We start from the raw sequence: 16,620 nt of genomic DNA, 5'->3' as shown, positions 1-16,620 counted from the left end.
CAAATTGTTATAGTGACCACTGAAAATGCTTTAAAATAAAGTAAAATGGATTTCTCCTTGATAGGATTTTTATTATAGTTGCAAAAGACGGTATTAACCTCTATAATCTGTAAACATGTGACATAGGCCACTAAACAAAGAAGACAGCATGTGTGTGGTGTTATGTTTCATGTTAGTAGTTATTATGTTGGCTCTTTCCCATTTCAAAACTACCACGCTGCAGATGCTCTGTTCTAGTATTATAAACTGGAGAGGAAATGTATTCATGAATGATCTATGAAGGTGATCGTATCAGAAATGGAACTGGACACAGTTTACCTTTTTAGACACAGCCTACCAATTGAGAAATGAAGTAGGTCATGAAAGATAATCTTAGTCACCCATTCATTAGAATATTACTGTGTGAAATATTGCACTGTCAATATATTAAACAATGCTAAATATTTCAATGATTGCATAGGTGAGCTGCAAGGCCGAATGTCTGCTCTAACAGAACAGGAACGTATGTCTCGGGAGCAAAACATATCTCTGCATTCCCAAGTTTCTTCTCTGGAACACCGGCTATCGAGCGCTAATGCTGAGATTGCCCAGTTGCAGGATGATCTGAGCTGTCAACGGAAACTCTACCTTGAACTACGTGAGGAGCGAGATAAGTAAGTTGATTGATGAAGATTTTTCACATGTAACAATTACATTCCATTACTCATGTTCCATTGATCCCATGGAAAGTAGTATCTGAGCTGTGGAAAGAAGGCCGAAGATATACATTTAATGGAAGCCGAAGATGTACTTTAGGTGTAATTTAAGTACAATAAAGTGAAATTACTTTGCATTACTGTATTATAATGCTAATTGTAATTATAAACTAATGTAGAACGTTAAGTTTAAGAGTGTCTTTGAAAATACTCTTCAGTGGAGTAGATAGAATTGCTCAATAGAAAGTTATTAATTCAGTCTTAAACTCCATCTTGTTTTCTATATAATTTTTAATTTGCTCTGGGAGGTAGATAGCCTTCCAGCCAGTTCTGGGCCCAAATAAAGTGGCAGGGTTAATTGTTGGACTAACCACTCTACATTGTAAAAAATGGAGGGTTCCTATAAAGTTACACCCAGCCTTCAAGTGGAATGGATATTACGGAAAACAACTCAAGCTTACGAGGAAAGGACTGTGAATAGGAACATGGAACGTAAGAACACTATATGCTGCTGGGCAGACAAAGATATTTGATGAAGAAGTAACAGAGTACGATGAAGAACTAACAGGGTACAAGATGGATATTCCAGCCCTGCAGGAGATAAGATGGACTGGGCAAGGCATGCACAGAAAGAAAAACTGTACAATCATATACAGTGGAAACAAACATGGTCACCATATATTTGGGGCAGGATTTGCGGTACATAATAAAATAATGGTCAGTGTGATGCCACTAGAACATGTCAATGAAAGGATATGCTGCATCACAATCAAAGGTAAATATAGAAATATCTCATTAGTAAGTGTCCGTGTCCCAACCGAGGACAAGGAGGAAGACATAAAAGACGAATTCTATGACCCTTAAATCATATGTGCTCCAGATTACCTCAGTATTACATGAAAATTGTGCTGGGAGACTTAAATGCCAAAATAGGACAAGAACACCAATGGCAACCACATATATGCATTTCAGCTTGCATACTGAATCAAATGATAATGGTACAAGGCTCATCAACTTCGCCACGGTTAGAAACATAGTCAATACATCATTTCCCCTTGGAAACACACACAAAGCAACATGGGCTTCACCGAATGGACTAACTAGGAACCAAATAGACCATGTGTTGATAGAGGAAAAAGCATAAACTAGGCAGTAACAGATGTTAGGACAATGAGAGGAGCTTAGATAGGATCAGACCATTCTCTTGTGCTATTGAAGATGAAACAATTATTACCAAAACAACCAAGTAAGAGCAACAGTGGTGAAAGAACCCAAAGAGTAGATGTGAGTAGGCTAAAAGAAGAGAAGGTGAATAAACAGTTTAAGATGAAGCTTAGAAATAGGTTTACAGAATTAGAGAACGAAAGTAATAGGAAAGAAGATGAAGAACTACTATGCGATAACAATAAGAGCAATATCAAGAACAAACCAAGGTTTAATGAAATGTGTAGAAAAGCGGTTCAGGCCAGGAAGACTGCCTGACAGGTAATGATGATCAATAACAAATATGAAGATCAAATAAAATACGGGACAGAAATGATGAGAACAATCAAATGAGAGAAAAGATCATCCATCAATAAACACATAGAGAAGGCAGAGGAGGACTATAGCCAGAACTATAATAAACAGTTTTACAGGATAATGAGAAGCTATCGAAAGGAGTACAGAGCTAAGCCTGTGATAATGAAGGTTGAGAATGGAAAACTGATCACTACAAATGAAGGATATCTAGAGAACTGGAGGGGAAACACCAGAGAACTGCTGAACAATGTGGTAGACACATACAACAACAAGAACAGGGCAGAAAACAACCAGAAAGTACAACCATTAGTTGATGAACAGACTCTGAGAGAGGTGAAGGAGGCAATAAAAAGATCGTAAAATGTGAAGGCTCAAGGCATAGAAATGATATCAGCTGAGCTCAACAAAAGAGGGGGAGACAAAGACATATGAATGATTAGTGGAATTGATAAAAGACATATGTAGGAAAGAAGTAATGCTGGGGGAATGGAAAACTGCTGCTCTGTGTCCCATATACAAGAAGGGAGGTAAGACATTGACACAGAACTACAAGGGATATCACTACTGTGCACTTGCTATAAAATAACATCAAGGATTATACTGAACAGGCTCAACCAATACACTGAAGAAATATTAGACATAGCACAAGTGGGGCTCACAACAAGTCTACAACCGACCAAATATTCACACTAGGACAAATGATAGATAAGGACTGGAAGCACAATCGGGATACCTTCTGTATGTTTGTATACCGCAACAAAGCATGTGACAGCATAATGAGAGAGGAGATGTGGAGTATAACAGAGGAGTATGAGATACCAGATAAGCTAACTAAAATGTGTGTGATAGAATCAAAATGTAGAGTGAAAGTACAGGGGGAGTTCTCAGCAACATTTCAGGTGAAAACAGGAGTGAGACAGGGAGATACTATATCACCAGCCTTGTTCAGTTCGACACTCGATAACATCCTGAGTAGAGTAACACAAAAATGTGCATGAGTTACCATAAAGATAAATGTTCTGGCTTTCACGGATGGTATTGTAGTGATAGAAAAGAGCATGGAAAACCTGGAGAAAATGGGAACTGTACTGATGAAAGAAACTAAGGAAATGTACCTAAGCATAAATGAACATAAAACAGAGTTCATGGTAATAGGAAGAAGAGCTCAGTTAGGACCAAACCATCTAACAGTCAGTAACCTAACAATACAGAAGACAGACACATTCATGTACCTCAGTATCAACATCAACCAATGAAACCTTATTGAACAAGAGATTGTAACGAGAATTCAAGCCAGGGGAAGATGCCTAGGAGCTATACATAACATCATAAGATCTAAGTTACTATCCTGGCAGGCAGAAATAAGAATATATCAGACCATCATCAAACCAACAGTGTGCTACGCAAGCGAGACATGAACCCTGACAAAAACTGAGAAAAAACTCATCACTTTTGAAAATGAAGTACTGAGAAAAAATATGGACCAGTGAAAGAAAATGTATAGTGGAGAATAAGGAAAAATGAGAACACAGGCAGTTATACACACTACATGACATTGTAGCGAGTGTGAAAACTAATAGACTCAGGTGGTATGGAAATGTGAGGAGGAGAGATGAAAACACAGTAATAAAGACAGTGATGGATGGAGAAGCCAAAGGAATGAGACCACTAGGACGGCCGAGAAAGAGATGGAAGGATAATACCATGGCAGACATGCAGGTACTGGTCAGAGAGCTGAAGATGCAGCTGACAGAAAGGTGTGGAAGGCTGAAATGAGTGAGGCCAAGGACCAACTCCATTCGTGTGGCCAGTATAAGTAAGTAAGTAAGCATATAAGTAACATTGTTGAGTACATATATATCTGACTCTTTTCTTTACTAATCTTAGCCCCTAGAAGTCATTGTAGAGGGTGTTTCAGAAAGAATGACCCTATTTAAAAACTGCATATTTATTGCTGAAAACATGCTACAAAGGGAGGTGCATTGCAAAATACTCACAAAATCTTAAATTTTTAGCTAAGCTGTTAAAAATACTCTCTATCTCTCAGCAGCAACACGGACATAATCTAGTTGATACTTAAAATTGTCATAAACTTTACACATTGTATTTGCTTTTACAGAAGTTATGGCAACTTCACTTCTTCTGTGTCACGAGGTAAAGGGCAACACACTTTCCTTCACATGTCCCCACAAGAAAAAATCGCATTGGTCGTGTCAGGTGATCGTGGAGGCCAAGAATGCAGAGCAGTGTCTCAGGGTCCCATGCACACTATCCAGCATTGAGGCAGAGTGCCATTGAGAAACTGATGTACATTGTCGTGCCAGTGTAGTGGAGCTCTATCTTGTTGGAAAATAAAAGTCACTGGAATCCTCCTGAAGTTGTGGAGAGAGCTAACTCGGCAGCATTTTTGAAGGTAGCTGACTGTTTACTGTATTCTCTCCACCATGTCATTAGAAGTGCAAGGTCCACCTGGATTCTTACCTTTGCACAAGCATACGGTCTCTTCAAATTGGATATACCTACAACTAATGTTTTTGAGTGCAGGCCGATCAATTTCAGAACACCGACGAAAAGCACGCTGGACCGAAATTACTGACTCATTCTTTGCAAACTGCAGCAGACAAAATGCATTCTGTTGAGCAGATGCTATGTTGCTTCTGACTGACTGCAAACTGAGAAGACGCATTGACTGACATCTAACAGCGATTTCTGAAACTCTAGGTTACACCAATTCACACAGTGCACTTTTCCATGCCAGCACTTCCCAAGTTTCGTAATTATCACTGTCTAAAATGAGTTCATTCTGTTTGAAACACCCTGTATTTATGCTTTTCTCTGGTTTTTGAGAAAGAGAAGTATTCTGAACATTTTTGGTTACTGTTACTGATATGGAGTGAAACAACATGTTTACTGCTATCAGTCACAAGTTTACTGTTAGAATAAATTGTGACTGGAAACAGTAAATTGTTGTTTCATTTGAGAGAAATATTGGCAGTGACTAAGGACATTTATGAACTAATTGTCAGAATACCTCCCCTCCCCCATTAAAAAACAAAATTAAAAGTAGATGTCTTGGTAGGAAGTTCTAGAATTAGCATGAGATATTATTCTGATAACAGGCTTCTGTATTTTGATGAAAAATACTGGTGGGTGTTGTACAAGCTGACGTGCACTGAAGACACAATCTTGTAAATTTATGCACATCATTGACTGGAGGGTCATAGACAAACTCCATCAATTGTTTCATAACCAAATGTCTAGGGGATTGTAGTTATGGGATGTGGAGTTCAAGTGTGATGACCAAAGGAGTGTGAGACTGAACTGCATTGTCGTCACTTAGCTATGATGCAAGATCAAAAGAATTTTGTATAACTCAGTGTAAGTTTCTGAAGATGACCAATACTACCAGCCAACAACCTTGCCACACTGATAACATTGGTCCCTGCCTGATCACCAAAGTTAAGCAACATTGGGCCAGGATAGTACTTGGATGAATGAGTTTTTGGGGAAACGTGGGTGCCATTGATTTTAAGGTCAAGCAAGACACAGGATTGGCATTCAGTTGAAAGACGTGCACCAGGCCATGGTGCCACACAACATTTATTTATTTATTACCACTACCACCTTGCTTAAAAAAAAAGTTGGCGTGGTCAGAGCTCATTGTTGGGCAGTGCTTGATCTGCCAAGCACACATGTGTACAGATTGTAAAAGCAGCGGTAAGCGAATTAATTTATCACTAACCTAAATCCATGTGAAGATCTAACAGGCTTTGGGAGTATTCTGGTTGGCCAACAATTTCATTTAGTTGTCTGCACTGTGTGGTGTGATGGTATCATAACAATTTTTAGGTGAGCTCTGATGTCATTGTAAATCAGATGATCTCTGTCAGCAGTATTGTGCCATAAAGTCATATTAATGCACAACGTATGAGAGTGAGACTTGTTCATTTCTTCTTTGGCTTCCACTTTTAGTATAGGTGAAGGCAACTGTTTTTGCAGTCAAGGTGAATGGTAATGTGCAGTGTCTCATTTTGGTAGCAGCTTCGTAGGCATAGAAAACTTTCTGCATGTGCCCCTTGGTAGACTGTTGTATAAGCATTGTGATTGCTGTGCTGTGTATTCTGTATTTTTAATATAACTTTAAATATTGCCGCCCCCCCCCCCCCTCTCTCTCTCTCTCTCTCTCTCTCTGTGTGTGTGTGTGTGTGTGTGTGTGTGTGTGTGTGTGTGTGTGTGTGTGTGTGTGTGTGTGTGTGTGTGGGCGCACGCGCGTGTGTGTGCTTGTGGGTTAAAACAAATTTCAGTAGTTTATCTAGAAGTTTTGTCTGTCACACAGGGAACACCGCACATCTGAGTCTATGCAGGAGACATTGGCAGAAGAGATGAAGGACTTACAGAGGCAAATTAACAGTTTAGAGCAGCAGCTGTCAGTAGAGCGTGCTGCTACAGAAGCTGAGAAAAGGAAAACTGCCATGCTCCAGGTTACGCTCTTTTCATCTATATTGAGATAATAGTACATCTATGAACATATTGTCCCATCAATTAATTTATTAACATATGTGTGCTAAGTGCCCCCAAAGAATAGCATGTGTGTGGGGAGAGCGGCATGCATGTGCATTTGTCTACTTGATTCTGTCATACTTTTACCATGCTGTTATTTGATAATTTATGAAGATAAATTTGCCGAAGCTACACATAATTGTTACATTTAAAATGTGAGCTTTATTTTCAAAAGAGCTTTGAAGTGATTTTACTAGTTGACAACACTCTCATATGTCATTGTACGTATTGTATTCTAAGGAATGGGTGGATGATACACCCACTGTAGTATGCACATCTTGTTACAGGTGCAAACTATAATATTAGAAAAGCACAATGCCATAGTTGTTATACAAGATTTGCCTGAAAAATTCAGTGAATGGTCTCAGAAAATAAAAGAAACAATAGTTAGAAAGTAAATACCTTTAATGACTTTAAAGTGGTCACCTTTAGCTACAACACACTTCTGGCATCAGTAGTAAAGCTGTTGCAAACTGTCAGCAAATGCTTCTTGTGGAATTAGTGGAAACACCATGGTCGTACATTGTTGGATATCCGCACCATTACAGATAAGACATGGTACTACCAATATGATCCGAGAACAAACAACAGTCAATGGCATGGTGTTTGTCATCTTCCCTGCCTCCCTCGAGTAAAAATTCATTATGGATCAAGCCTTTGCTGTTGTGTAAAACAATTAATGTTGTCTTAATTTTGGATTTTGTCAGCTGACTTTTGTTGGGAGGCAGGGAAGGCAATGAATACTATACCATTGACTGTCACGTGGTCTCCGGATCGTATTGGTAGCATCAGTTCTCATCTGCAGTAGTGATGCAAATATCCAACAATGCATGTCCATGGCGCTTCAAGAGATTCCATAACAAGTGTTTGCTGGCAGTTTAGAACAGCTTTGCAACCAATGTCAGAAGTTTATGGTAGCTAATGATGATTACTTTGAAGGTTAGTGGAGTTTTGGTAAAATATTGGCTTGGTGCACAAGTTCATAGTGATTTTCTGTAAGTTTGACAAACACAACAGATACACATAACAGAAAATTTAGTCATCCATAATATATTCTCCTTCACTATTTACAATACTCTGCCAGTGGTGTGGTAACTTTTTGATTCCACAGCTGTAGAAATTAAGTCGTTTTAAGGCGAATAACTCAACAAGCCATGTTTGGAGCACATTTTGATCCAAAAAGGGAATGCCTTGAAGGTTGTTCCATAGAGAGTGGAGAATGTGAAAATCTGAGGGCACAAGAGTTGGTGAATAAGGTGGCTGCAGAATGACTTCCCAGCCAAACTCCCATACAGCAGCATTCTTATCAGTCTAGCAGAATGTGAGCAGGCATTATCTTGGAGTAGCATCACTTTATGCAGTTTATTGTTCTTGGATTGCATCTACAAGACATCTCAGTTGTGGACAATAAATGTCAGCAGTGATGGTTACACCTTGGGAAGTATTTCATAGTACACCACACTGTCACTTTTCAACCAGATGCATTACATTATCTTTTCTGGAATCAAGCAGGCTTTTGTCGGAGAGTTGCTGCTTTGTTTGGGCTCAGTCATTCCTTTCTTTTCCTTATATTAGCATAAAGACACCATTTCTTGTCACCAGTAATGATACAGAATAGGAGTAATCGGTGTTGTTCTTGAACCAGTTGATGACAAGCAAGCAGAGATGCACATTTGACACAAGACTCTGGTCGATCTGGGAGTCCAATTCAAGTGAGAGACACTTGAGCACCCATCCTATAGTCCTTATCTCTTCCCATGCAATTATCACACCTTCGGTCCCTTAAAAAAGGCCTTGAAGTGTCAACAGTTCCTGTTGGACAAGAATGTGAAGCAGGCAGTTACGGCTTCTTCACAGAACAGAACATGGTGTTTTACCTTCAACATAATGCATCAATGGGATGATTGCCTCAATGCTCACAGCAATTTTGTCTGATTGGCTTAGTGTGTCTGGACTGTATCGCGTTCAAACAGAAACTTTTTAATTGCCCCTTACGTAATCATGCTCCTGTATGCCATCAGTCAGCAATAGTGGAATAGCTCCTAAGCAGTATCTTAAACAGTGCTATGCAATAAATATTTTGAGCGGTAAAATGAATGAATGAATGGAGAAGTGTCTGGGCTTGTATGGATCCTATTTTGTAGTTGACCACTGCTAACTGGTACTGCTAATTAGTGGCAGTTAGTAACATCAGTCTCAATTCTTTTGTTTCAAATGTCATACACAACATTTTACAGTGGAACATAAGCCTACATCTGTATTAAACTGCCCATTCATGAAAATAGTAATAATAATAATAATAATAATAATAATACTTGTAAGTGCCACAATCACACAATAATGCAAACTTTTTTAGATGTAGTATGCCAGGAAAAAAAATCACAACTGAGATTTTACTATCAGGATTGAAATACTGTTATGCTGTCCCTGTTGCTGAACTTCTGTCTCTGTGGATGAATGATGTTCATATCTAGCTCTGGTACTTCCTCGCAGGTGTGTTCTGTGGATCATCTTCATCCAGAGGATCCCAAACCTGGTACCTGGGACTGCCATGTGTTTATTACCAGTGAATAGGGCACATTGGTATGAATTCTGCAACAATTTCCGTACAAAGTCCCACTCTGTGTTCATGTTGTACCCTTTATCCTGATATATGAAATGATTATTGAGACAAATTTCCACTATCCTTTTGGCAATGTTATCCCATTTGTTTGTTCACACACCATAATATACTCTACAGAGTTCTTCAGCAACTGAGATGTTTGAGGACAGTAGTCAGTTGTGGACCAAATGTTCAATAAACTGTATATGTGTTGTTTGTACTGGTTACTCACTGTCCTTTTGCTGACATTCACAGCGAATTATACTTATAACCATTTATTGGACTTGGCCGTCACTCTTGAGTATGTACTTCAAAATATGTTTTGAGTACCAGTTGGAAGACCTCTCTTTGTACTGATTTTACTAAATGGTGACTGATGCTTCTAGATGTGGGGATAGCGTTTGATAAGACATTTGTGTGTAGTTTTCCTGTTTTGGATTCAGATGTTTCTTTACGGGATTTGATTGGAATGTTCATATTATCTGTTGATAACTGTACTTGTTGTTCTTGGATACCAGTTCCAGATGTAGCTTTTCTCAAAGAATTCCTTTGTATGAGTGTGAGGTCTGTATACAAAAATACTGAAAATTCTGTCGTTTCTCACTGTGTAGTAGTAATTTGACTATTGCAGATATTTGTTGGTATGTGTGTGTGTCCAGTAAGCAAGCAGGCTGTCATACTAGTGTTAAACGAGTACATAAAGAAGTGGAAACTGTCGTATCTTTTTCATGTTATGTCGTGAATATAATGTTCATATGAGTGAGTTCAGGTTATTTTCATGATATAATGTCAATACATGGAAAGACAGATGATGTGGCTAAATTACCATCATTGCACTTATAATAGTAAAGGTGTTACAACTGTTAAATGTTCTCTTGAACAGGATCAGTTACGAGACAGAGACATAGCAGTTGAAAAGGAGCGTTCTGGTGGCAGAGGTTCTTCTCCTGCAGGAACTCCAAGGTCATCACCCACATTGAGCTTTGGCAGAATGTCACTGTCAGAGTCTGTGTCAAGTGTAACTTGGCCACAGGTATGTATGTTCTGCTGTTATGTTCTTTTTTGAGAACAGCAATAGACATTATACATATTGATATACTACATTGTTATTCCATTTATGGGTGAAGAAAAAGCAACCCTATATGAGAGAGCAGCCAGAACTCTGTGTGATGCACACCAGTTCACCATTTTAGTTTCTGACAATGCTAATATTGTGTGCTAGATGCCTTTTAATTTTTATTCCTACTTCACTTGTCATTTTTTGCTGTGGTCTTGAATATCATCCTTTGCGTTTGTGGGGAAAGAAAATTAATATTAGTATTTAAAATCCCAGTAGAGATGGAGCACAAGATTGGATTGGTCTAAGTACAGATGGAGATTGGCTTTGTTCTTTTTAAAGGAGCCATCCCAGCATTCACTTAGGCAATTTTGAATAACCATGGCAATCAGATTGAATGCCTGAATGGGGATTTGAAAATTGATCCTCCCAAATGCAAGTCCAGTATGTCAGTTTGATGTGTGATATTGTGGGTGGTTGGTGGTGCTGGGGGTGAGATTGAGTTATTCTGCAGCTAAAAGATGTGCAATATGTTGAATGCTAATATGATTTTATGAGATTTATGTGTGTGCCTGTGCACCATTCACAGTTTATCTGCAGATGGTGATTACCTGCCGCCGCCCCCCCCCCCCCCCCCTTGACATCAAGAAGCAAATTCTTCCACCACGTCAGTATTACACCTGCTAACATACTCTGCTGGAGATTATTATGCTGTGAATTAGGGACACATTGTAAGCTAAGCCTTCATGTTTCTGTTGTGCAGGATTTATATTGATAACATGATGACTTGTATTCAGAGGGAGTTGGATTCAAATCGATTTCTGACTGGACATATTTACTTGTGTTTTTTTCCAGAAGTAATTCAGACATACAATCAAATAGCTCTTTCAACAACATAGTGGCTGATTTCTTTGTGGTCCTTCTAAGAAACATCAAGTTATCAAACTCAAACAACGGAAACACCAGATTGGAATATCAACAATGTAGGAAAAGATATATTGCTGCTTTCTGTAGAGATGACACCATAGATTGCTACTTTCTGTAAAGATGACACATTAAGTCACGGACAGTCACAATTAAGACACTTACACATATGCTTTCAGCCACAGCCTTTGTCAGAAAAAGAAAGAGAAACACACACCATTCCTTCACACAAGCAAGCACACCTCACACACCCATGCCCACAAACTGTGGAAGCTCGGACCAGGATGCTTGTGTGTAAGTGTCTTAATTGTCCCTGTCCGTGATTCAACACGTCATCTTTATGGTAAGTAGCAAATCTATCTTTTCTTACATTGTTCAAGTTAGTAAACTGTCAGGAATCAATTTTTGTCATTGGCACTGAACTTTAAGGGGATGAAAAACTTTTTGGTTAAGACACCAGTTTCTTCTATAGTGCAAGCACTTTAATAATATAGATGAAGTTGTTAAACATAACAAAATAATTTTGAAATTACTGCAGATATGTATAATTAAATGGATGCAGTCTCAAGATTTTATATCCAAAGATGACTAGGTTGCTTGTTGTGGAAACAAGGGGAAGAAGAACAAAATAAGAGAGAGCTCTCAAGTAATGCAAAAATGCATGAAATAGAAATTTAGTTCTAGTTGGTGTTGGAGGTCTGTGGAAAAGACTCGCTAAAAGGAGTAGGATGACAGGCAGTGGCAGATAGACAGAAGAGTCCAAGCTTAATGGTACTCCTAGACGAAGCTGTGTTGAGACGTGATGTACTGAAGGATTGTCATCCATCTTTGTAGTTAGGGGATACTTCGTCATTCACTGTTTAGACGTCAAAAGGGATACTCTACTGAGGAAGATGTTTACGCTTTAACTGAAGTCGTAATAAAATTTTCAAATAATGGAGCTTCACCTATTTGGTTCCCCTGTGAATTATCGAAGGCATTTCAGAATGTCAATTATAATGTTCTATTAATAGAAGTTAAGTTTTTATGGAATACATTATTCAACACCTGCCTGATTTAGTATCTATTTGAGCTACTAGAGGCGAAAAGTTGAGCAAGACTGTTCGAGTTATACAATTAGGGGTGCCATGTTGGCTGCATGACAAGAAATCACAACAGGGGATCCACAAGTTTTTATTATGTACCAGTTACTATTCTTGCTATGTGTAAAATAAGGGAAAGGTGACCACTCACCTATAGTGGACTGATGCATGGTGCATATGCAAGTGTAACAAAAAACGGTAGTCTTATATGTTATTGACCGACCATTTTCTGTAAGTCAGGAGGCAGAATTAGTCACTTTTTGCAGATGATATATGGATTATTGTCAAGCCCAACATATAAGCAATAGCAGGGAAGCAGTAAATGACACTTTTGTTAAAGTTATTGACTGATTGACTGGTTTTGAATGAATGTATTAGCTTTAAACTCTGAAAAAACAGAACTCGTCTATTTTTGTACTGTCAAAAACATCCCACCTCATATTAATGTTGTGTGCCAACAAAAAATAATAAACAGAGTAGAAAGTTTTAAAGTTTGGGATATCCATACTGATTAACATTTAAACTGGAAAGCCCATATAGTAGACCTGCTTAAACATTTTTATTCAGCTACTTTTCACATAAGAATAACTGACGACTATGTGGACTTGAAAATAGTGAGTTGGCTTATTTTGCATTTTTCCATTCACTTATGGCCTGCAGGCTAATATTCTGGGTTAACTCCTCACTTCTGCAAAAAGTGTTTATTCAATAGAAGAAAGTAATTCGAACCGTTTGTGGTGCACACACATGTAGTTTGCTGGCATTTGTTTAAGTGATTTGGAATGTTAACCACAGTGTTACAGTGTATTTATTTACTGATGAAAGTTTTTTCCAACAAGCCATTGCATTGTGAGAATAATGTAGCTATTCACAAACACAATATTAGAAGAAAACATGACCTGCACTTCTCTGTAGTAAATCTAACTTTGGCACAGAGAGGAGAAAAATACTCAGCTATGAAATCTTAAGGAGGCAAAATTATTAGTACTGTTGATAGACACACATAAAAGTACAAGAAACTGTTGTAGCTTCTCAAGCTATTAGCTGCTTCATTGGATAGGGAAAAGGGGTAAGTTGGGAAAGATAACTAAAGAAGATCATGTTACTCAGATACCAGGATGAGAGAGACTCGTCTGTTGTGAGATCACCCTCCTCCTCACAGAGGGCAAGTTCCTCTCATCCTGGGATATAAGTGTTCGGACCTTCCTTCTTAACTTTCCCCGACTTATCCCTAAGAAAAGATCTAATAATACAAAGGCTAGGATAGTTTATCATACTTTCATGTGTGCCTGTCGGCAGTACTAATAATTTTGCTTTCTGATGTGAAGTACTGGCCAACAAGTCTGTACCATAATTTCATAGTTTTCTGAAGATAATTTTCTTTTTGAAAGAGATATAAAATTCTGTGATAATCTGGCCATGGACTGTATGACTGACAACATATGTTTCCAAATGGAGATTCGGATTGTTTCTCCATAACAACCTGTTCTATACACAGAAAACTTCTTTAATAGACATATGTAGCCATTTATAAATCTGTAAATGGCTAAAAGCATTCTTTTGTTCAGTTGACACGTTCCACATGATAATGTGTGTAATGAATATAATCTATTGAAAATTGAACTTGCTAACCCAAGAGCAATTCATCAGTGAAAATCTGCTGTAAGTTTTATTTATTTAATTTTTTCTCCACCATGTGTTAAAGCTGCATGTAGTATATAAGGACATGTGACATAGTTCTTCAAACTTGTACACACATTGTGTGATTGTCATGTTAGATGTAGTCAACTTAATGAGGTCTTGCTTCGTAACATTTCATAATAACCAGTAGTTCCTTATGAGAAGGTGACACAAATCTACATTTTCGGGAAAACATAACTCTTATATGTCTTCTTTTCTCCAAGTTTTCACCTTGAATTTCTATGCACCAATGTATCTTTCCAAATCAGTTAATGAAGGAAACAGATACTTCTGCTTCTTAGTGCACTAGCAATTGCACTCTTCCACTTTTGGGAGAAGAAGAGATCACATGAGGAACTCAGCTGTAAGACAGTTGCCAAAAGTCTGAATTTGATACTTTTTGACATATGATTACAATAGCCAGTACATTGGTGTGGTAGCACAAAATCTTGTACAGCTCATATTTGGGTGCTTACTAAAATCTTATGGGGAGAAACTACAGCATACATAACTGCAGTTATTTCTGATCTTTCTTCGAATGAGAGTGTGGTAAAACGTTTATTGTAATGAAGAAAATGCATATAAGTACACTGCCTTCATTCCTTACTCTCTGAAGTTTTGTTAGAGGGAAATCATTGGAGGAAGAACTAGATACATGACAGGTAGCTTTGGTGCAGGCCAATTTCATACAATCATACTTCATCTGCCTGTGTTCAGCCTATTAAATTCTTGCTGACAGAAATCCGAATTTTGAGGCTTTTACCCCTTGGTTGTTTAGTGTGATCTCTCCCAACACAACCTTCCTGATGGCAAAATGCTCTTGTAACATCTCAAAGACAGCTTCCAGTCAGATAACAAGAGAACACTAAATGTAATATTGGAAACGAGAAGCATCTTCTTCAGTTTACCGAGTGAGGTGGCACAATGGTTAGTACTCCGGACCCGCAATCAAGAGGACGGTGGTTCAAGCATTCGTCTGGCCATCCTGATATAAGTTTTCTGCAATTTCCCTACATTGCTTCAGGCAAATACCAGGATGGCTCCTTTGAAAGAGTATGGCCAATTTCTTTCCCCATCCATCCCTAATGTGAGCTTGTTCTGCGTCTCTAATGACCTCATTGTCAGTGGGACATTAAACAGTAATCTCCTCCTCCTCCTCCTCCTCCTCCTTTTTCAGTTTTTCTCTAGCCACAAAACTTGTTTCCTTCTCTAGCAACCATTGCTGCTTACCCACCTTCAATTTAACCATCAAGATAGTTTGTTTAGTTCCTGAATTAGTCTAATTGTTGAAATACTCATAAGACTTGAACAAGATTCCTGCACAGCAGTAGACAGGCTCTGTTCAGATTGGATAAAAGCATTTGCTTAGCAGTTAACAGTTACCCAAATATAAGCATTTTGTAAAAATGAATAGACACAAAATAACTGAACGTGTTGCATCTGTCTTTGTATGTTGGAATTTCCCAATTCAGGCAAATAAGTAGGCAGGCAGAGGAAAGATAACAATGCTCTTGGAACCCTAGATCGGAAGTGATATTCTGCAAGTACCTGAAGCAATACTCGAGCAGTACTCTTTTCGGAGTCACACTGTATAATGACTGGTGTGATGAACACAGCAGACCCCTACAGAGACCAGCAGTCAAGTGTGTTTGAGTTCATTACACATTTGCAACTCTCAGTTCTTCATTGTAAATATTTTGTGTCACAGACTTTGCTTTTTTTTTAACTTGAGCATAGAACAGTTGTCCTGATTTTTGGAAACCTGTTATAAAATTTAAAATGCATATTGGGTAAATGATATAACTACCTACTTGTCCATCAACTGATGCCAATTGGAGCATGAACAGAGGGTGACAGGTCTGTCTGTCACTAATAATGGTGAACTTATGTGGCAGATCACAAGTGTATTTCAGATCAGGTTCTGAATTCAAATTTCTGTCTTTTACCAACTGCTCTGAACTGACTGAAATGTAGAAGTATGCCATATCAGCTGCTCCAACACACAAATCACCTATCTCTCTCTTTCACTTCAGAGTCCAAATATGACAGATTCTCATATGTGGTTATATCATCTTTTCATAATTTCATAATGTGGAAACATCCTGATTGGAGAAAAGGAGAATGGCAGCTGGATCATGTATTTATGGACAAATTCTTCCACAGAGAAATCTACAATGTTAAAATATTAAGAGGGATAGATATAGGTTCAGATCATTACATTGTCAAAATCAAAATTAAGTTCACACCACTAAAAAAGAAACCAAAGTGCAATAAATGAAAGAGGAATTTTGATCCCCACCAATTAATTAGAAATTATAAATATAGAGAAGTCACACAAAACATCAAAAACTGACAAATAATTTTGAAGAACTGGTTCAAATTCTCAGGCAACAAGCATAAAATTTAGTCCCATCGAACCCACGTAAAAGACATGTCTGGTGGAACTCAGAATGTGACAACATTCATTAAGAAAGACATCATGCATGGTTGGACATCTTG

At 38.2% G+C, this 16,620-nt stretch overlaps 1 protein-coding gene across 4 annotated transcripts in view; it reads left to right on the top strand.

The window, feature by feature from the left end:
* LOC126473411 (TATA element modulatory factor) overlaps window positions 1-16,620 on the top strand; it is a 173,300-nt gene that overhangs the window by 134,369 nt on the left and 22,311 nt on the right. For all 4 annotated transcript variants that reach the window (XM_050100435.1, XM_050100434.1, XM_050100436.1 and 1 more), the window contains exons 15-17: window positions 461-653; window positions 6,553-6,697; window positions 10,262-10,411. In XM_050100435.1, the coding sequence (XP_049956392.1) occupies window positions 461-653; window positions 6,553-6,697; window positions 10,262-10,411 (488 nt within the window). The remainder of the gene's footprint in view (window positions 1-460; window positions 654-6,552; window positions 6,698-10,261; window positions 10,412-16,620) is intronic.

Source organism: Schistocerca serialis, chromosome 4 (assembly GCF_023864345.2).
Source record: "Schistocerca serialis cubense isolate TAMUIC-IGC-003099 chromosome 4, iqSchSeri2.2, whole genome shotgun sequence".
NCBI lineage: Eukaryota > Metazoa > Arthropoda > Insecta > Orthoptera > Acrididae > Schistocerca > Schistocerca serialis.
The sequence above is the reverse complement of the archived record's forward strand: the minus strand, read 5'-3'. Positions and strand labels throughout refer to the sequence as shown.